This window comes from Cibotium barometz, chromosome 57 (assembly GCF_041138505.1).
Source record: "Cibotium barometz isolate CiBa-2024 chromosome 57, ASM4113850v1, whole genome shotgun sequence".
Taxonomy (NCBI): domain Eukaryota; kingdom Viridiplantae; phylum Streptophyta; class Polypodiopsida; order Cyatheales; family Cibotiaceae; genus Cibotium; species Cibotium barometz.
Genome location: NC_141102.1, coordinates 39,675,810 through 39,698,356, shown reverse-complemented (window position 1 = coordinate 39,698,356; position 22,547 = coordinate 39,675,810). Strand labels below are relative to the sequence as shown.

The 22,547-nt window shown below is 42.1% G+C and overlaps 1 protein-coding gene and 1 non-coding gene across 5 annotated transcripts; one reads left to right on the top strand and one right to left on the bottom strand.

The window, feature by feature from the left end:
- The first annotated feature begins 6,147 nt into the window (after positions 1-6,147).
- On the top strand, positions 6,148-6,221 carry TRNAV-AAC (transfer RNA valine (anticodon AAC)). The gene has a single exon. It is a non-coding gene; the product is annotated as a tRNA-Val (tRNA).
- A 1,419-nt stretch (positions 6,222-7,640) lies between these two features.
- On the bottom strand, positions 7,641-22,081 carry LOC147606738 (putative E3 ubiquitin-protein ligase ARI2). 4 transcript variants are annotated; one of them, XR_015265003.1, is made up of 9 exons: positions 22,013-22,081; positions 21,728-21,864; positions 21,605-21,637; positions 21,067-21,355; positions 20,510-20,990; positions 19,722-20,273; positions 19,507-19,637; positions 9,821-10,251; positions 7,865-8,771 (listed from the first exon to the last, which is right to left on the bottom strand). XR_015265003.1 is itself a non-coding variant. In XM_086792305.1 (8 exons), the coding sequence occupies exons 2-8, from the start codon at positions 21,851-21,853 to the stop codon at positions 8,518-8,520; spliced, it is 1,866 nt and encodes a 621-aa protein (XP_086648431.1). In that variant the 5' UTR covers positions 21,854-21,864; positions 22,013-22,081; the 3' UTR covers positions 7,865-8,517. The 4 variants fall into 4 exon arrangements, 2 of the variants coding, with proteins under 2 accessions (XP_086648432.1, XP_086648431.1); XM_086792305.1 differs by lacking the exon at positions 9,821-10,251; XR_015265002.1 differs by lacking the exon at positions 22,013-22,081 and having other exon boundaries at positions 8,635-8,771; positions 9,883-10,251; positions 21,728-22,011.
- Between the last annotated feature and the right edge of the window lie 466 nt (positions 22,082-22,547).

Genomic DNA, 22,547 nt, shown 5'->3' with positions numbered 1-22,547 from the left:
ATTCCCAAGCTACCTATGTACATTAATATAACACAAAACATGTTTGGAAGCAAAAACTTAGCAAAAAACACTCTATGTTTAAGAAAAAAAACCTCTTATTTTAGCTCTCTAATCACCAAAATCTGTAGTTTTTTTTAAACCTAAACACTTGCTAATCCTACTCCCAACCACAAGCTATACACAAAATTTAAAAAAAACAACAAAACAAATCCAACAACCAAAAACGGAATGCCATGGCTACTTACTTGGCACCAGGCTATGGAGACTCCGTGTGGGATTCGAATCAAAGAAGGCTTTGACAAAAGTAGTGGATTAGCAGTCCTTGGCAGTGGCGCCAAAGATGCTAAGCTCACGCTAACGTGTCGTGGTGGGAAGTTTCCTATCCGCTGAGCTTGAGCTAGGCTCAAGAGCTCCATCGTAGCCGCTCATCACACCACCATCCTCCCGCACTCGTTGTCACACCGAGGCGGTTGCTCTAATCCAATGGGTGGTGCAACCTCTCTCGCAAAGATCGTGTGGGATCTCCGCGGAAGACGATCGTAATGGTAACCTACTCATTCAAGCAAGAGGGAGAGAAGAAGTAAGAGGGAAGCAAGAGAGAACTTGTGATTAGCACTAATCACTCCCAAAACCAAAACCAAACCCTAAGCACACCACATGCTAGATTAGAGTTGCAAGAGAGAGGGAGAGAGAACACTCCACTTCTATTGCACAAATGGGAGAGTGAGTTACAAACAAGAGAAATCGGCTTTTATAGTTCCAGGCCTTTTCCCACTAGGCCGCCCCAGGAGTAAGTGACATGAGGTGCTGAAAACATAGTTACAAGGCTTTTTTCTATGGTTTGGCCAACTGACCAAGATCCTCTTGTCTCTCCTTCAAAGCTCAATACTTGGGAGTATCTTTAGGGAGTTTCCCTCATCAAATGACAGGATTTACAATATAGTGTAGGCGCCCATTACTAACATAATTCTTATTAAATGTTTGGCAATTATAACTAAAACCAAAGAAGTATAATTTACTAAAAGGGAGAGATCAATTCAAAAAGGCTTCTTTTGACAACATTCTTACATATAATCAATTGTCTTACAAACTTAATTTTTGTGAATTCATTGTCTTGTCACCTAGCTTAGTTCTACTTTTTGCTAGCATATGTACATATGCCAAATGACCAAAATTACGCATGGATTCAATCTTAGGTTTTCAATTGGACCAAGCCTCATAAGGAGTGAATAGTCTTTAAAGCTTTAGTGGGGCACCTATTCAACACATAGGTAGCACAGAGAACTGCTTTCATCCAAAACTTGTGTGGAAGCTGCTAATATGTAACCATGCATCTAACCATTTCCATGAGATTCTTGATTTCTCTCAACAACACCATTTTTTTGTGGTTTATAAGAAGGAGTTGTACACTGATGCTTAACGCCTTTTTGTGCCAAAAAATCTTTAAATGCATTAGACATATTCCCCCCACCCCCCTCTATGGGAATGGTGGAGAGTTTGAATCTTTAAGCTAGTCTCATTTTCAACCATAGTAACAAAATGTTAAAAATAAGAAAATACCTATTATTTTTCTTTCATAGAGTAAGACCAGTCGAATTTGCTATGAATGTAACAAAGTATAAATTTCCTCCAAAAAAGTAGTCCACATTATACCACACACATCACTATGTATGAGCTACAATTTGTGATCAACTCTATCTGCTACATTCTTTGGAAAAGCCTAGCGAGAAATATTACCAAGGATGCATCCTTCATTAACATATCTTGGTGGTGAATCAAGGTGAGCAAGATTCTCTAACATCATTCAATGTTGATGTGCCAAAGCATCAAACCACCAATAGAAGTGTGGAAAAACCTAGTATACCACAACTAGGCATCCTTCATTGCATTAGAAGTGTCTGCTAGATAAGCAACATCATACTTGTCATACATATCTAATTTGTACAAACCATTGGTGGTGGTTAAAGATCCACTAGTAAACACAATCTATTTGTTCTATTCTCTATCAACGGACAATGCGTTTATTATCATCTATAAATTCAATATTAAGCCCCCCTTTTTGCTAGAGTGGACGCAAAAAAGTTGATTCTTGGAACAAAAAGTACATTTTCAAGACAAATATCCTCGCCACTAACAGTAGTGAGAACTATCTCACCTATACCTTCGATGGGGTAAGAGGCATTATCGGCACATGTAACAATGTGACCACTTTACACATTCTCCACTATCAAGAAACCAACTATCAGAGATAGTTGCGCTAAGATATGCATCCTGGTCAGGATTATAACTGCAAATAGCCATTAGTGAAAAGTCTTGACGAAAACAACATTAATAGATTCCTCTTTCTTAGAACTCTAATTGTCTGAGGTAGAACTGTTGGAATCTTTGTTAGATTCGTGTTTCTTCTTTTCTTTATTTTGAAGTTTGAAGAAAATTTCAATTACATGGCCAGGTTTCTTGTAATACCGACAAGTAACCTTGTTTGTCTTTTTGGAATCACTTTTAGCCTCAAAAGTTTTGTTAGAATTGGTCTTCCACAAAAATTTCTTACTTGTATCCTTGTTGCTAGAGTTTGATCCTAGAACTGTCAGAAACATTCTTTCTAAACTGTTTTGTAATAGTAAGTTAACAAGCTCCTGATATGTTACAGAGGTTACATTACCTCTCAAGGGAAGTATTGAAATCCAGATAAGATTTGGGAAAAGAATTAAGGATGATATAAATCATGTTCTTTTCAGGAATGACTCCATCAATATTGAGAAGTTATTCTCTCAAGTCCTGCAATTTTGTTAAATGTTCATATATGGACCCCTTTCCTTGCAAATTTTCATTATCAAGTTGCCTTTCTGAGATAGGTAATCCTTGAATTATATAATTTCAATGATTAAAGATAAAGAATCACCAATTGGATGTAGAAGAAATCGTTGATTGAACTCTTGGATTGTCAATTAAAGAAGGACGATCAGACGATTATGATTGGAGAGGAACGGCCGATTGATTGGAAAATCACCAATCAGACGATTGGAGATGACCAATCGGACCATTAAAAGACACCGATCGAACAATTAGAAAACCTTGTCAGGTAATTGGACTAGCCAATTCAAGAAACCACGATTAGAAAATCATACATTAGAGAAGCTGACGATTTGTGAACTAGTGCAATTATAGTAGCAATTAAAGATGCTTGAAACATGTCCACATCTTTTCATTTCATGTCCGGTGGTGGCAAAGAAGGTGTGGGATTTCCTTTCTCGCGTATGGATTTCGTTTGACAGATAGGCCCGTAAAGGTTAAAGATTGGATTTTTGGCAAGATTTCGAATGGGCCAGATAACCCAGAACATTCAATTTTCTTTCATTTTTCAGGTGGACAGGTTTGTGGCATATCTAGTTAACTAAGAATGCCTTCATATTTGATGCAAAAGTGGGTATTACAGCTCACATAGGTCGTATAAAAGGGCTACTATTGTGGCAAGTCTCTTCCTACTCATTTGGTGGCGAATGACACAGCTATATATTGGATGAGGGTACTTCGAGCTACACCTGTGGTTCGGAGTAATTAGTGAGGGAAAGCTAGTACATCACATGGAGGCCATGTGGCCATTTGTAAAGTAATTTTTGGCAATATATCTTTTATTATAAAAAATTTAAAAATAATAGAGAGAGAGAGAGAGAGAGAGAGAGAGAGAGAGAGAGAGAGAGAGAGAGAGAGAGAGAGAGAGAGAGAGAGAGAGAGAGAGAGAGAGGTGTGGGAGGGAGGAAGAGAGAGAGAGAGAGAGAGAGAGAGAGAGAGAGAGAGAGAGAGAGAGAGAGGATGGTAGGAGGGGAAAGAGAGAGAGGGGGGAGGGGGGGAGGTAAAGAGAGAGGTGTGAGGGGGGAGAGGTAGGAGAGACAAAGACAGAGAGTGGGAAGGAGGGAAGGGAGGAGCTAGCTTGGATTGGGCTAAGAGGAGGTGGGAGGTGGTGGGAGGAGATGGGAGAAGCCAGTGGGGTGAAGGGGCTAGGGAGAGAATGTTCACATCTTAGAGAGAGAAGGGTTGCTAGTAAAAGCTCCCTCCACCAAGCTCGCCCAAAAAACACACTCACCTTCAGATACGTCATGCCACTGTGGGCATGGTTTGGATAGATGAGAGTTTGTTTTAGCTCTATGTTATTCTTGGTGGGGAACCCTAGCCACACATCAGGAGGTGCATGGCTTTTTTGGCCTTGGTCTTTGGAGACAACACTCATGGTCGAGCCTATTTGGGAGAGCATCTATGGCTCTCATGGTGTAAAGGGAAGCAACTTTGTCCCTAACTTGACTTAGATAGTGGTATACACTTTTTGTTATTTTTCTCATCCTCTAAGCGCTTGTTATTACGAACCCAACATTGAACATGTCAGACTCTTGGGCCAACACATCTCTATCCATGCAACGTAAAAACATCAACCTTTAATGTTTGGTCCTTCTTCCTAAGGTAGACGTGGTTTGTGTCCCAGTCATGCACTAGTGCACTAGCTTGGCATCTCTCGTGTATGGGCATCGACCTTTAATGTTTGGTCCCTCTTTCTAAGGTAGATGTCATTTGTGTGCTACTCATGCACTAGCTTGGCATCTCTCATGGATGGGCATCCAAGAATGACTTGGTAGGATCTCGCTTGTTAGAAACCTATAACCACTAAGGTGTGTGTCAGAAGCTTAGCCCAAATGTTTTTAATATAATATCTTGTAGGAATTCCATTGGTTTCACAATGTTCCCATCTATAACTTCATCACTAAACATGTCTCTTCCAAGGGTGGTCTTCCCGAGGTCTGCTTGGTGACTGCTAACCACCAAAACCACCATCCAAGATTGCCATGACCTTTATTCCTCTACTTTAGTTCATCATCCTTAAAGCTCCAATCTATTAACTAGCACTTTGGGTAGTACATGACAAGTTTTTGCATTTGAGTGATGGCCTAAGGCTCAGTTAGATCTTTAATATCTTCTTGTATATTTCCTTCCATCCAATCCTAAAGATCTCTCCATAATTTGGCATTTCCACCGGCACTTTGGGTAGTCCATACGTATTTGAGTGATGGCTTAAAGCTCCGTTAGATCTTTAACATGTGCTTGTGTATTTCCTTCCATCCAATCCTAAAGATCTCTCCATAATTTGGCATTTCCTTGTAATAGAGAGCCTATGGGGACACTCACCACGTGGGAGGATCACTCGGGACGACTCAGTCCAACAGTGTCTTTAGGAGTCTGGTACTCATATTCAGGGCTGAATATACACCCCTTCTTGCAAGGGGTGTTCCTTGGTTAAAAGGAGGTCTCAAGTCATCACCAATCACACAAGGAAAAGAGTAACCTTAAGTCATTACACTTCTTGCAAGGGGTGTTCCTTGGTTAAGGTAGGTCTCAAGTCATCACCAATCACACAAGGAAAAGAGTAAGCTTAATTCATTACATGGCACCCCAATCCTTTTGCTTTGGCTTCTCTCTCTTCTATTTGTCAAGTGATATCAAGCATGCTATTTCTATAAAGTGATACAAAAATTATGCTATATCTACTCAAGGCATTGACATTGGCATGTACCTTCTATGAACAACTGAAGGCACACTTTTTTATAGACGTCTCGTTTTAATTTTAAAATCGTGGGTTTTTTTCAAAACTTATACCATCACTAGATGCATGCTAACAAAGCATTCTAAAGTAGTTTCATGGAATTCTAAGTTGATTTCTTTCCATCTCTTCAAAATTCATAAAATGAGCCTTAAGCCATATCTGTGGCTCAATTTTTACAAGGCTAGTATTTAAGGTTTATTAAAAGATAGCTAATACAGGTTTGTTAGAATACATGCAAGAAGCACAGGATGAGGAAAATGACAAGAGACGATTTGGGTGTCTTTCACAGCACAAAATGAAAAGATCAAGAAAGCATGAGAGACCTAGCGTCTAATAATAATAAGGAAAACTTAAATGGGGTATTAAAGACAGCATGGAGTAAAAAGGGAGATCGGAGGACATGAAATGTGTAGCCGTGGCATTGTAGGACAGGTTCTAGAACTTGCTTCCACACGTGCGTAAAAACTGAAGCATGTGGAGTACACTGCAGGTTTCCCTTGTTGTGTGTGTGGGTTACTACGTATTAAAAGTGTAAAAGCACGATATGTAGCGCAAGTGGTTTCGTGGTGTAGTTGGTTATCACATCAGTCTAACACACTGAAGGTCTCCGGTTCGAACCCGGGCGAAGCCAAAATTACGTTTCGTTCGTTTTGGGAACGACCATGGTTATGGTTACTACAAAAAGAAGCAAGAAGTTGCACCTCATACTCTACACTAATGAGAGCAATGACACCTTCAAACTAGTTTAGAGCTTGTCGTTTGGTTTACATTCTATGCACTTCCACCTCACACTACACTAATGCACCTACTAGTTTAGAGCTTGTCGTTTGGTTTACATTCTATGCACTTCCAAGCTCGTCTCAGACAAGACAAAACACACACAAGCTACGTTCTAGCCCACTTTGGATCCAACAACCAAGAGGGGGGTTGCCACAAACATAGCAGAGGCTTAGAGTTGGGCAAAACAAAGCCCCAATAGTGGCAATCCATATTTACCATTGCTTGCACGCAGTACTAAATGCAACTTTTGGGGCTCAGCTCAGAGCACCTTCATTTACTTACACATTCACTCCATTATAAGTTGACCATCCTTGATCCAAGCATAATATGCATACGCAAGAAGTTCTATCAAAACAACAGATGGCATGATTTTTTGTAGTTTTACCAAATGCTGGTTCATATGAAATGGCATGCAAAGATCTCATGTGAGCCCACTTGTACAATATCATCACATGTGCAGTAAGCAGCTACGGGTTGTTTCAATCATACGCATTGTTCGAGAGAAAAGTGTCAACCTTGTAAGTGTTGTTCACCACCAAGAGCATAGCACACCTTTAAAAAACGAACTACCTCTGACAATTTGACCCATGATATTCTTACAAGTGACACTTGGACATTGCATGCTTCCTTTTAGCCTGTCATGGTTATGGCAAGCTTATCCCTCTTAGGTCAGGTGATGAATATAACTCAGCATTTATTTCAAGAAGAGGGTAGTGGAGAATCTCATGAACTTCTCGAATATTGATTGGTGGAATGCATTATTGAGGTTGTAGATACATATCAAAGCATAATCCAAATAACATTTTGATGCACACATAAATCAGAGAGATTCTTGGTGATTGCCAAGCTAGAACCCAACTCACTATTTTTCTTACTCTCTTTACCTTGAATTTTAATGCATTAACTCTCTCTCTCTCTCTCTCTCTCTCTCTCTCTCTCAAAAGCACGTGCACACCTTATCCAGACAAAATAATACACCTATGAATCATAAAACTTTCTTTTGAATTCAAACACAGCCTATGGTGAAACATGCCTCATTTGTAATGCCAAAGATCATTAATGACAAGATTGCTACATTTTATAAATCAAAAGTTGAAAACTTCCACTTTACCACTTGTGTCAGCATCTTTTGGAACAACTACAGCGTCTTCTGGAACCACTTATGTCACGCAAGCGAGCGTCGTTCACAGGAACAAGACGAGCAGTTGCCAAGACATGCACTCTCATATTGGTCATATTACATTGAAAAAACCCTAAAAATGAGAAGGCCTTTGACACCACATCAGCATCTTGATAAGGGTTTGTTTCAAACTAGTATCCATGAGCAGTTTGCGAAGCTTGGACAACATGCCATATAGTTGTTGTACCATAAACAATGTTGTTCCTATTGCTGCCTGATGAGACCGGCTTCTCAGCTTAGCATATGCCTTGCTTGCATACCTGTCAGCACCACAAATATCCAAGCCTTCTAAAGTGTGACCAATAAATAGCAAATGCTGCCAAGAAACGGTTTACTAGAGAGAATTGAAACATGGAACTTACACATTGCAGTTTCTTCTACAAGATATAAAACAACAAGTTACCATCTTTTTACAAATTTCACCCCTCTAACAAGCTTTCAAACTCTGTTTTATGGGTGCCCACCTTAGATTTGAGGTTGCCCTAAAATGTCCAGTAGGGATGATAATGTCTTGAAAGTGCAAACACGTGACTTCATTGCAGTAAGTGTTAAGGATACGAAGCAGCTTTGCTTTGCACCAAATCTGGTGTGTATCCAAAGATCAGTACTACTCCGTGTGCATTGGGGACAAGACCAATTTTGAGATTTACAATTTTACACATCTAAATACATCAAAATTTCCCCTGAACAGCTCTTCCCATCCAGAAAAAATCCAGCCCCTCCATTTCGGCATGACTGACACCTTCACTACTTGGTATCTTATGCCTAGGTATCTTATGCCTATATCAGCAAGGGACATCTCATGTATCGCTGCATCAGACTGGCACACCTCCTTTGCTGCTTGTAGATTTTCTTTCAAGCCGTATCAGGGACACGATCTGCCCTCTACCATTCTGTTAATGGATAGATTGGGTAAGAAACATAGTCAATCCATTCCGTTAATGGATAGATTGGGTAAGAAACATAGTCAATCTTGAGATACATCACCCCCACTAAGGCCCTCAGCTGAGGAAACCCTTACACAATCCTCCACAGGAATGTTCAAATCAATGTCACACCAGGGCCTTTTTCTTCTGGAAGTGGAGTTACCAGCTCGTTGTGAGGAATTGTGCCTTTGTGAAGGCTCCCGATAATCAGTTAGCTGCTCTGTGGTGACATCATTTTCGACAAGCGGTACCGGAATCACCCTCTCTGATCTCTCCCCTATTAAGACTCCAACCCCTGTCACAATAAAAAAGCCCCATCAAAATCAATCACCGAGTAACATATGCACTTGCCCTAAAGGACAATTTTATGAATAAACACCCTAAACAAAATCACCACCAGCAAAGACACCTTATTCCCACACATTGTGTGCATGCATGCATGCATGCCTATGTATGTTGCACATGTAAGGTGTGCATGACCCAGAAATTGACTAACCCACCCACCGTAAGCTCATCATAGAGGCATGAGTAGCAAGGCTGCCTGTCTGCCTGCGATACCTAATCTATCACAGACAAGCGGACTAACCGACCTGCCATAAGCTTCATCATAGAGAGACATGAGTGCCTCATCTAGTCACAAATGGCATGGCTGACTGGTGGAGGGCATTCAGTTCCAGCACTGCCTACTCTAGCAAGCCTTCCAACTCTTGCAAAAAATGATTCTAGCATCGCTTGCAGAAAAGTGCCCAACCATGCCAAAAAGACATGCTTAAGAAATGAGAACAAGACCTCCCTTAAACCAAGCAAGTGCCTACCGTCGACCCACAAAACCTTCAGTATCTGCAACAGCTAAAAGACAAACCCCATGATGGAGTAAACACACACCAAAGATACTGACTACAGTCCTTTAAGCTTCCATGGCATCTATTCAACTCAAAGACCTCAAAAACAAGAACTATGCTCCCCACTCGCACTCTCATCATGACACTTAATTTTTCATAACCAAATTACATGCATTTTTGACACTATCAAAACAAAGCACCCATGCAAACCTTGGCATTCAAAATTTTGGATATACATCAAGGCTAACTCATTTGTTCATGGCACAAGAGCCAACATGTTACCTACCAAATGCTAACCATAGATTTAGTTGATCTAATCTTGGGTAAGGGGACCTAGAAGATTAAAAAAGCAGGCTGTTTACAATGGCCGAAGGTTATAAACACGTATAAGTTTATAATCCCATGTGTGACTCCTTCATGCTTTTATGGAGGAATTACTATATAAGTTGAATGAGTGGATCTATTGTGCATGTTTTGTCTCGAGGACAAGATCGGTCAGTACCTAGACCAAAGGGATTGATCCACTCATGGATTTATCCATCCTTGTTGTAGACAGCTGCCCACCTGAAGTTGAAGTGTGTTAGGCCAAGTGCTGGGAGCCGATGTGTGGACAAGCTGCAGGCAGACTGACAAGTTTGGACAGGTCCAATCAGCCCATAAAACGGCTAATTGCCCTGTAAAAAGGCACTTCCTCTGCCCACTTCAGCATCTGCAACTCAATCCAGTAATCCAGTATCAGATCTATCAAGAGCATCAAGTAAGTATCAGATATGGCGGACAAAAAGCAGCCATTAAGCCCTTCCACCAGCCAGGAGCCTATGTTTGCAATGAGCCTGCTCAGTCTGCTGCTGTTTAGTTCATGCTTTAGTCTTCCGGATCTCCACAGCTCAGAAAACCTGCTCATGCACAGATCTTGCTCAAGTGTGCAAGTCCCTGTTTAGCCCAAGATTCAAGCAGCACTCAGTTCAGTTGAGAAGAACTAACTGTCCTATCATTTTACTAACATAAGAAGTAATATTGGCAAAGGCATCATATTTTCAAAAGATTTTAGACAAGAAAGGGAGGTATATAAAATGTCATGTGCACCCGTTGTACCACGTCAACGTAACTGGACATAAGTAGAACATTAGGCACTTTGTAAGTGAGCACTAAGTTGTGAGCCCTTTTTCAGGGACAAGCTGCCATTTGGATTCTACACTTTACAACTACTAGAACACCAAACAGCTCCACATGTCCGTACACTTGGCAACCCAACTCCACTTGCTACTACACTAAGCCAGCCCATCTGACACTTCTACAGCCAGCCTCCTACAGATCACCCAGCCCCTACCATTTGTCATGTTAGCCTATGCTTTCCTTCTTGGTATTTGACATTCTCGATGCTATATATTTTAGCTTCTTTCCTTCGTTTTTGCACATCTCAGCAGCAGCCTTGAAGCTTGTGGGCAGCTCCATTAATGATTATCCGAATGGCAAATATATTCCTCCACGACAATACTAATATATATGTGACTGTATTTTCATCATATACTCTTTGATCTTTTGATTGCACAAAGTTATGGCAAAATAACACAACCAATGCACATACCTTCTTTTTCAATGCACACTAGAGTGGAGGCACTTATTTCTAGCTTCTTTTTGGCTTATTGGACTACTTTTCAATGCCTAAACAATTCCTGATTTCTATTGCCTCAACTCTGATGTCGGTACTTAGCTCTATTATTTTTTAGCCTACTTTCCTATGCTTTCCTTCTTGGTATTTGACATTCTCGATGCTATATATTTTAGATTCTCTCCTTCGTTTTTGCACATGTTCTCTCAGCAGCAGCCTTGAATTTCAGCTCCATTAATGATGATCCGAACAGCAAATATTCCTCCCCAATACTAATACTTATGTGCCTGTATTTATGTCATATACTCTTGGCTCTTTTGATTGCACAAAGTAATGGCAAAATAAGTTGATAACACAACCAATGCATACCTTCTTTTTCAATGCACTCTAGGGTGGAGGCACTTTTTTCTAGCTTCTTTTTGGCTTATTGGACTACTTTTCAATGCTAAACAAATCCTGATTTCTATTGCCTCAACTCTGACGTCAGTACTTCGCTCTATTATTTTTTAGCCGACTTGTACCACTTTCCATTGCCTAAATGGGTCCTTATTTATCTTGTTCAAAATCTTATGTCCATACTTATCCTCTTGCCTCCAGACACTTATGTCTCCCATCAAAGGCCTGCACTGACATTATCCTACTTACAACAATGGGTTTTAACTTCACCCAATCTACCCACTAGAGTGCCTCAGTAGTCATAACATATAAATCTTAACAGTGACATTCCCTCCCTGCTTATCTTCAAATAGAATGTCCAAATGTCAGCTTCGAGTTTCCTTCAGAATCACGGTCTTCTTGGTTTTCATTAGGTCTGTCCTTGATACTTTAATCAGAAACAAGAACTTATTTTTCAAGTGTCCATGAAGACGCTTGGTGTAAAACCTGGTGCTATTCTTCTTACTTCAAGCAGCTTCTAAGAATCTCTAATAGCACTAATTCATCTTATAACCTTTTAATGCTTAGGCAAGTCTTCAGAATGTTCCATTGTAGTAGCCAAATTCTTCTTGTCTCTTGCTCATAAGACAATGTTAGAAATTGGTTATATCAAACTGTAACTGTTGGAAATGACTGGAAAAATACACAAACTGAATCCTTCATTTGACACTCAAAACAGCTTACTTGGAATGGTGGGAACAAATTACCTTTGAACGTAGACGGACCTACAAAAACTGTTTGGCAAACAGATATCTTCTCCTCCAAATATGCAACTACAGGTTTTGTAGGCGATGAAAAGCTTTTCCTCTTCGCTGTTGTTTCTGAACTGCCTCTAGGCACTCAATAGAGGCTGATTTCTGCTGATGGAGGGCTTAAAGGGGGCTGGACATACCAATGAAAGGGAAAGGGAAGCGGGCATTTTATAAATGAAGATAATTTTAGCAGACAAACTCTATGCAATCAGTTTTATCCCTTTCATCCAATTCTCCAACATACATCAAATCTCCAGACCCCGTGACTCATTTTTTGGGCTCTACAAGGTGAAGGTACTTTTCTAGCACATTTTTGTGCCATTTGTACCTCTTTTCAATATCTTATGTGCTTCTGATTTCTCTTGCTCCAAATCTGATGTCCAAACTGTCATGTACACAGTGTGTATCTACCGTGTGCTATACGCACACAAGACTAGCTTCAAGGTTTGGGGAAGCTTGGAGCTAGGCAGGCTGATCGGCGCTGACCGGCCAAGAGCCTATAAAAGGGTGGCCAAGTTTAGTCATTAGTCATATAGAGTCTCGCGTGATTTGTGAGAGCTCTATGGTCTGGAGCCTGGATCTAGTGCAGACGTGCACCTGCTTTACGCAGCCGAGGCCGGCAGCAATCTCGAGGCCCGCGAGGGTAGCTTCGTGGCGGTATGGGACGTCGCGACGTGGAGATTGGTCGGTACGTCAACCTAGTTAGCTCAGCTTGTGGCTCGGTGGGGACAGCCAAGACTGTGGGCTTGCCCACAGCTGTCGTGGTTGGGACGTGAGTCAGGCATGCACCCCCTTCTTGTTTGTTTGGTTTGTTTGCAGGTTTCGAGTCTCGTACCTTCCACGAGGAGATCCAGTGGGGATTTGACAGTGGTATCAGAGCATGCCTCGTGAACGAGCAAGTCGGTAGGTAGAGAAGATGAGGTCGAAGGAAGGTATGTGTTCAAGAAGCTTGCTGTTTTGTTTATGCATGCTGCTGTTTTTTCAGAAAGTATGTACTTTTTCATCAAAGAAACCCGTGATGCGGGTGTAGGTAGATGGTAGGGTTGTTTTGCTTTGCAAGAAGAAGGCTGAAGATGCTTGTGCAGTTGCATGAACAAGTCGGGTGAGAAAACAGAAAAAAAAAAGCATGTTTGCTTTTGGTTGAACGCGAGAGAGAGAGCAAGCGAGAGGTGTGAACATTGGGGATCGTTGGCATGCTGGACGTGGGCTACCGGATGTTGCAGGCGCAAGTATGCAGTCGGGCAGGCGGGTAGGCAGGCGCCCACGCCTACGCAGGCAGGCGCCCAGGCCTACGCAGGGGCCACGCCTACGTAGGCAGGATGGCGCAGGCGGCCATGGATACCGGGCAGCAGCGCAGGCAACGGCAGCATACTGGCGGTGGCTCTAATTCCAGGGGAAAAAAAATCCAGAAAAGCATTCGCCGATTTGGGTGCTTTTGGTTTTTTTAGATTTTTTTATTTTTTTTAAAGAGTTTAAAGATCCCTAAGGTTAAAGGTGTTTTTTTTTAAGAAAACATAACACAATATATATATAAAACACAAAAGCGAAAGCTCAAGTTGCTTTTGGGGAAGGTTATATAAACCTCTTAAGTGGGCTTCTTGCCACACATCTCTCAAGTTTTCAAGCTCTCAAGTTCACTCGCACTTTTCTTGTGCAAGATCGAATTTTCTCTCCGCTTGTCCTCTTCAAGATGTCGACCCAAGAATCAGAGTTGGAGCCCCTTGTCGAACGCGAAGGCTTGCCGGCTACGGAAGATACCGATGCCGATCTTTTTGACGATTGTGTGTCCAAATCTGATTTCCAAGAGTTCAAAGTAGCTCTTGAAGCTTCTTCTTCGCAACGTCAGGCATCGCCGCCCAGATGCAAGCCTTGCAGAACTCCATATCTCTCTTGACCACTACCCTATCTACTCTTTCGGGTATGGATACCTTGGCCTCTGCTTTAGGCCCCAACATTACTCCAAAACCGTTCGGGGGCAAGCAAAAGCAACGTACCAAGGAGATCGTGGACACATGGCTACATAAGTGGCAGGTCCATTTTCAGTTTCATCCATATGATGATGGAAAAAAGATCCAATTAGCAGCAGGTTTCCTCTCAGGCAAAGCTTTGGTGGAAGGAACTCAACCCTAAGCCAACAACTTGGACACAATTTGAAGACGTCTTCAAGAAGGAATTCCTCAAGAAAGAGGATGATTATGATGTTGTTGCCCGGTTGACAGCTTTGACCATGATCTCACAGCACCTCACTTATGAGGTCTACCTCCAGAAGTTTAGGGACTTGCAGATGAAAGCTACAAAGATGGATACCACTACTCTTTTGGGGGTTCTTCGTAGCTGGTTTACCAGACTCATACCGTTTACAGGTTAAAAATAACAAATGCAAAACATTGGACGAAGCCATTCATTCAGCTCGTATCTATGATGATACAATGGTCTCTTCCAAGTCTAAACCTGTTACCGAGTAGGGAAACAAGCACAAAAAAAAAGTTCTCCGCACCTATAGCTAACACGACTGAAGGAAGTCTTCGGACCAACCTTCGAAGAATTCAAGTTCGACACCAGCGAAGAAGAAACGATTCCTTAAGGCTTTAAAGCTCAAGAAGGAGGGACATTGTTTTATCTGCGAAGAAAAAGGACACATGCATAACGAGTGCCCGAAGCAAAAGGGTGCAAAGACCAACGCAGGACCCAAGCCAAAGGTAGCTAACCGGTACGTCAGTTACTGTACTTTCTCGCCCTAGTTCGTGTTCTGATTGTTTGTTCAACTCTAAAGTTTTTGGCTTGCATGATCTTCTCCGAGTTTATGGAGAAGTGAATGACCATAGAATTCACATTCTTCTAGACCCTGGCAGCTCACACAACTTTGTTAACTACAAACTTGTGCAAAAATTGAGTCTTAATACGACACCCAACGATCATACCTATGAGGTACGCCTACCTGCGGGAAGACAAGTATGGGATCGAAAGGTGGAGATGCTTCCAATCCAGATTCAGGACTACAAAGATACTCTGGAATGCTATGTTATGCACATAGAAAATGTAGACTTGTTATTAGGGATTGCGTGGTTTAAGACTCTTCAAGTCCAGATAGATTGATCTAGTCATATTTTTTCTTTTCAGCATAGGAACACCCAGTATAGTATTTTAGGTGATTGTATACATCCCTCTCAGGGATCTCTTGTAAATACAGTTGATTTTGGAAATATAATGGATTCTTCTTTGTATACCGCTTTCCATTGTATATTGATTCCACTTTCTTCATTTCTCATACCTTCCATGGATGTCAATGAATTAAGCGTGTTTGAAAGCAAAGAATTACAGAAGATACTTGATTCGTTTCAAGATGTATTTCCTAAGGAACTGCCATCGGGTTTACCACCTGAAAGGACAGTAGATCATCGTATTGACTTGATCCCTCGTGCCCATCCTGTCAGTATTCCCCCTTACAGGATGAGCCAAGCTGAGGAAGATGAGTTGGCTAAACAACTCGAAGATTATTTGAGGATGGGTCAGATCCGTCCAAGTAAATCACCTTGGGGTGCCCCTATGTTGCTTAGGAGAAAGAAGGGCAACACCTGGAGAATGTGTATAGATTACAAGAGATTGAACAAGCTGACAATTAAGAACCGTTATCCTCTCCCTAGATCAGATGACCTGATTGACCAGTTAGCAGGAGCGAAATATTTCACGAAGATAGATTTACGTACTGGCTATCACCAGATATGTATTCATGAAAGGCATGTCGAAAGAACCGCCTTTCGGACTAGGTATGGCCATTACGAATTTCTCGTATTACCTTTTGGGTTAACCAATGCTCCAGCCACTTTCCAGCAATTGATGAACCATCTTTTTCGTGAACGTTTGTGGAAATTTCTGGTAGTGTTCCTGAATGATATTTTGACATATAGTCGTACTCTTGAGGATCATGTTAGACACCTCACGATTGTCTTATCTATTTTAAGACAGAATCGACTATATGCTAAATTAAGTAAATGTGAGTTCTTTATAACAGAAATCATTTACTTGTTGGGACACAAGATCACTAGAGATGGATTGAGCATCGACTATGACTGAGTTCAGAAGGTTCTGGACTGGCCTATACCGCGAACAGTGAAACAACTTCGTTCTTTTCTCGGTTTTGTTGTTTTTCTTCAAAAATCTGTGACACTACCGATGACCGACTTATTGAAAGGTCGTGGACATAAGTCAAATCAGCCTATCACTTGGAATAACGATTTGGATATGGCCTTCAGACTTTTGAAAGATAAAGTCAAGAAAACACCTATCTTAGCATTACCCGATCCTAGTCGGCCTTATGTTCTTGAAACTGATGCCAGTGACTATGTCATTGGGACTGCTCTATTTCAAGATGGTAGACCTGTTGCTTTTGAAAGTAAAAAGCTAGACGACACTCAATCTCGTTGGCCAACCCTTGAGAGAAGGAGCTTTATGCTGTCATTCATGCTCTCAAGGTTTGGAGACATTATTTATATGGCTCCAAGTTTGTGGTATTGACTGATTATCAGTCAATCAAGTATGTGTGATGCGGATGATTTGAGAGAAAGGAAAGCTCTGGACTGAGTTAATGCAAGATTTTGATTTTGAGATTCGTTATCGAAAAGGGTCCATGAATAGTGTCGCAGATGCGCTTAGTCGAATTAGAGAGGTGAATACTTTGTCGTTCACCGAGATTTCTACTGACTGAAGAGGGCTTTGCAAGACTGATAGTTATTTTGGTCCATTTTGGCAGAAGATCCAGGACGGGAGCTCATTGATTAACCAAGACTCAATGACTGAGCAGTCTACCATTCAGGCTGCAGGAGGCCAGTGGATGATTTGGAATGGTTTACTATTTCGTAATGACAAAATTTGCGTACCACAGATTCCGAACATTAGGTCCATGATTCTTAAGGAGTGTCACGACGCCCCTTCTGCTGGACACCCTGGGGTACACACAACACTATCGTTAGTGAAACACACTTTTTATTGGCCAAAGATAAAAGGGTATGTAGAAGATTACGTTCTCAAGTGTCAAATTTGTCAGGCAAATAAAGCTGAACGCTTTAGACAGGCTGGGTTGTTGCATCCTTTGCAAATCCCAGGTAATAAATGGAAAAATATTTCCATGGATTTTATTACCAGATTGCCAAGAACACATCAAGGCCACGATTCTATTTGGGTTGTGGTAGATCGCTTGACAAAAATGGCTAGATTTTTACCGACTTGGAAGACTATTACAGCTACGCAATTAGCACAGTAGTTTATCGAGCAATTGTTTAGACTGTACGGGTTACCGCAGGACATAGTCAGTGATAGGGACTCTAAGTTTACGAGTGATTTTTGGACACTTCTTTTTGAGAAGTTGGAAACAACTTTGAATTTGAGTTCCTCAGATCATCCTCAATCTGATGGCCAGACAAAAAGAGTGAATCAGATTTTGGAGGATATGCTTCGAGCATATGTATCCAAAAAACAGAGTTCGTGGGAGGATTATCTTCCTATGTTAGAATTTGCATATAACAGTACTAAGCATACGAGTACAGGATTTAGTCCTTTCATGCTTATGTATGGTTTTCAACCTAGATCACCTGTTACAGTAGGATTCTCAGGACTTCAGCATGATGCAGCACGTAATTTTTTGCAACATATGCAAGAAATGTTACAAGTTGCGAAGGAATCTATTAGAAGTGCTCAAGACCGAGACAGATTTTATTCTAATAGACATCGTTCACCCAGAGAGTTCTCTGAAGGAACGATGGTGTATTTGCATATTCCGAAAGATTCCGAGACTTTACGGACAGGTCGATCTCCGAAATTATCCCCTAGATACTGTGGACCATTTCGTATTACACGACGGATTGGTTCAGTTGCATATGAATTGGATTTGCCTTCTCATGTTAAAGTTCATCCTGTATTTCATGTCAGTAGACTTAAGAAAGTACTGGGTGGAACAGACCAGCTCCTCAAGAAATCATAGATGTCGAGGACATGACATTTGTTCCGCACGAACCTGAAAAGATTGTTCGATTTCGTGAAAGAAGATTGCGTAATACGCTTATCACGGAATACAAGATCAAGTGGAAGGATCGTGTCGAGGAGGACGCTACATGGGAGACATTAACTACTCTTCAGAGAGATTACCCTGGCTTCTTAGTGAGCTGGGGAGTGAGCTCTTAGAGGAAGGGGAGTATGTCATGTGCACAGTGTGTATCTACCGTGTGCTATATGCACACAAGACTAGCTTCGAGGTTTGGGGAAGCTTGGAGCTAGGCAGGCTGATTGGCGAGCTGAGTTAGGGATAGACTAATGGGCGGGCACCCAAGTATGGACGGGCGGGCGCCCAAGTGTGGACGCCCGATGACCGACCAAGAGCCTATAAAAGGGTGGCCAAGGTTAGTCATTAGTCATATAGAGTCTCGCGTGATTTGTGAGAGCTCTATGGTCTGGAGCCTGGATCTAGTGCAGACGTGCACCTACTTTACGCAGCCGAGGCCGACAGCAATCTCGAGGCCCGCGAGGGTAGCTTCGTGGCGGTATGGGACATCGCGAGGTGGAGATTGGTCGGTACGTCAACCTAGTTAGCTCAGCTCGTGGCTTGGTGGGGACAGCCAAGACTGTGGGCTTGCCCACGGCTGTCGTGGTTGGGAGGTGAGGCAGGCCTGCACCCCCTTCTTGTTTGTTTGGTTTGTTTGCAGGTTTCGAGTCTCGTACCAAGAGCGTTCCACGAGGAGATCCGGTGGGGATTTGACAGAAACTTTTCTCCACGCACTAAAATCTCCCATCACATGCATGGCCTACACTACCCTAATGCCTTCCTGCCTGACTGTACACTCAATGGCCTTATCGCTTTTTTCAATTAGAGCTCAGAATCAACCTTTTCCAGTGCCTTATCATCATGACACATGCATCAGAAGCCTAATGCATGTGCCATTATATCATTCCCACCCTTCCTCTTAGCTAGCTTGTGTTTCAACTTCCACTCCTCTTGGGGCTTAATTCTGATAAACTTGGGCACTTCTACTCAAACATGGACGACATTATCTTAATATTTGCATCCACTTGCAATATTGTAATAAGCAGGCACTCTCCCACATACTCATGGCTCCAACACTTTGCTAAATCTAGCCCTAGTTTGTAGTGCATGCATCTCTGCTGTCTAGGAATGATGCATATGAGGTGAAAAGTACAGATATTTCACCACTATCAGATTAGCGCAAACAGAAACGTGACTATTCGAACTACCCTGCACATGTCCTCATGAAGCCATGCCACATGCATCTGAGGAGTCATGCATGTGACAACAACAAAGCCACCAAGATGTCTATATAACCCACCCAAAGAAAGCAAGACAAAGACTACCCACTACCAGTCACAGAAATCTGAACAAACCTGCCGATGCTGTGTCCCCATCTGCTTTTGTAATCTCTGAAGCCTTGACAGCTCCCCTTGAAATATACTTCGAGATATGATGGGTTGTCAATTGCAGCTTCCCCAGTAAATCATTCTCAATGCACTCATACCTGCATCAACCAATGCGATCTTGGTAAGTTCTACTGAACACCATACACCAACACCGTGGCGCTCTAATGATCCAAAAAACTCACATTTTTCTGCACACAGTGTCTGTAAGTGTACTCAAATTGATGACCTGCAACCTTATTTCTGCAACTCCGCTGTCATCAACATTGAGCTCAAACGGCGTCTCAATGGCTTTTGAAAGTCGCTCAATGGTTCCTTCTAATTGTTGCTGTTGATCCTCAAAAAGATTCTGACAGATTTCATTCTCTTCTGGTGTGATCTCATCCTTGAACAGGTCATTCCCAAACATGAAGAATGCAAATGCATATGAGAAAGAGAGGGCCTTTCGGGCTCGGAAAAGGCGCTGTAACCCAATTGTGAGCCAGCTATAGTCCTTAACTAAGTACTCACTAGCTTCTAATTTTCCAATTTTATCCTGCACAACTTCTTTTTGTTTGGCTTCGAGCTTTAATGACTCCATATGTGCTTGCCATCTGGAGTGATAATGCATGTAGCGTTTCAAGTCCAGCTCTGCCCTAGCAGCCTCCCTTTCCCTGTCTTCCTTGTAACGGCCACAACTATGACCGTCAATGCTGGTCCAGTTATGCTCTCTGCCTGTTGCTGCCCCACACAGCCAGCTGATCATCATAAAAAAAGGGGTCAGAAAACATCATTTGACTAAGGTGGCACTGGGCAAGACTAAGATAGTCAACATAGCACAAATTGTCATGATGGGCTCACAGCAGGGAGCACACCGCAATTCTAAGATACAAAGTGTTATGATGGGATCACCATAGAATTCCACCAAATTGCGAAAGGGTTCCAAACGATGAGCTACACAAATACAGCTTCTGCAAAAGATAATAAGACTCACCAAAAGGCCTGACCACAAATGCATCCAACCAAATTGCAGCCGCCATTCTTTTCTACCGGTTTATGACATTTTGGGCATGGCTTGGTGTGAACTGTCAGCCAGTTCACAGTCTCTGACTCATCCTTGCACTTCTTGTCCCACAGTTGCCACATTAAACAAGAGCACGGCGAATGTGCATCTGCTGTACAATTGAAGCAAAACTGCTTGCTGCAGATGCATTCGACCTCGCAGTAAGGCTCTCCTTCTACACGGATAGCATTACCACAGTGAGGGACACTAGGGCACCATTTCACCTTGCTGTTGTCCTCGATATAGGACTCGAGTAGAAACCACTCAAACTTTTCAGCAGCCTGTGGATCCCTCAGAGAGACGAGATTTCTTATAGCGTCTTCATCACAGATTGCTTCGCAATTATGTGTCATGCACTTGATGCGACGGCTCTGACCTTCCTGGATTTTCACGAGGAAGTGCTGAGTCCAACCTATCAAAAAAAAAAAGTTTTTAAGATGTGCTTTGATGCCTTAAAAAAGAAAATGTATGTGGTTATGGGGTCTTACAATCATTGCAAAAGGTGTGCCCGCAATCCATGGTGGTGGCTACTTCTGGTGGAACCTCCTCAAAGCAAGTCTCACATGTAAAAGGATCAGACAAGGGCACTGCTAATCTCATGCAGGGACCTGCCGAGGCGTCTCGTGGCAACCCTGCTTCCAAAAACAGCTTGTCTTTGCCTTTCTCAGCCAGATTTTCACTCAGTCTTTCAAAATCCCATCGATCATGAATAAGCAGGGTCCGAGCATGCTGCTGTTTTATGCCAAACATGTCTGCCACTTTTGTCAGGTCGTTGCTCTGATCAGGAAGACCAGAAAATGCAAACTAAGGGTTAGCTGTAGGGATGCAGACACTCACATCCGTACTATACAATTTGGGCTACCTATCCAGATAGGTGTTGTGCGGCCAGCTATCTCACATCATAGGGTCAAAGAAGTTAGGTGTTCAGGGTCAGGGTAGAGTTAGGGTTAGGGTCCATCAGAGTTCCTGAACTTCGACTACAAACAATAAAATCAAATCAATGCAAAAGGGCCAACAAATGCCTACCTGTGCCAACAGCAAAGACTCCCTCGTGATGACCTGATCGACATGAAAGCCACTTCTGATTCCATATAATAGATGAATGACACGACAGCACGGAATTTCAGCAAGGAAAGGCACAGAGATCACCTTGTGTGAGAGCTCGTCTGCATCGTTGTGGCGAGAGTCTCCGTCTTCATCATCTGCACAGTACTCGACATCATAGACGCTATCCGCATAATCGCTGTAATCTGTACTGAGCTCGTCGCCGCTCATGGTTCCAAACCCTAACAAGGAGAAACCACCAACCCACGAGGCTTCAAAGACTGCAGAAAGATTGTCCGATCAGAACAAAACAGGAAGAACGATGGCTAAAGCGATGGCAGAGCTGGCTTCTAAAGAGGAGGAGGAAGTGCGCAGAAGGTAGAAATTAACCAGATTGAAGAAAGGCCAGGGAATCCGTGTTATAACGCTGCTTTGTATTCTCTCTAGACGTCCGTTTAGTATATTCTCACTAATGTGTATATATATATACAATATATGTATATATTGTATATATATATATATACCAGGCACAAGGAAAGGAGAGAACAGAAAAAAGAAATCCTCGATTTCTAAAAAATAAGAGGAAAACATCTCTTCGATTTGACTTTCTGTATTTTGGCTTTCATTCTTGATTTGATCTTTTGTATTCAGGCTTCCATTCTTGCATTTTGTTTCTTAATGTCTTTTGTATACCGAGCAACACACGGGTTGAGTACTTGTGTATGTGTGTGTGTGTGTGTGTGTGTGTGTGTGTGTGTGTGTATATCCTTAGTTAGGAGCCATATCTTTATGATTCATGAATTGGGACATAAGTGAGTAATTAATATCGACATAAGAATAGTCACCCAAAAAAGGTGAGTTGTCCCAAGGGTCTCTGAGTCTTGGGGTAAAACATGTAAAAAATGCCTGCCAAAACCACCTCACT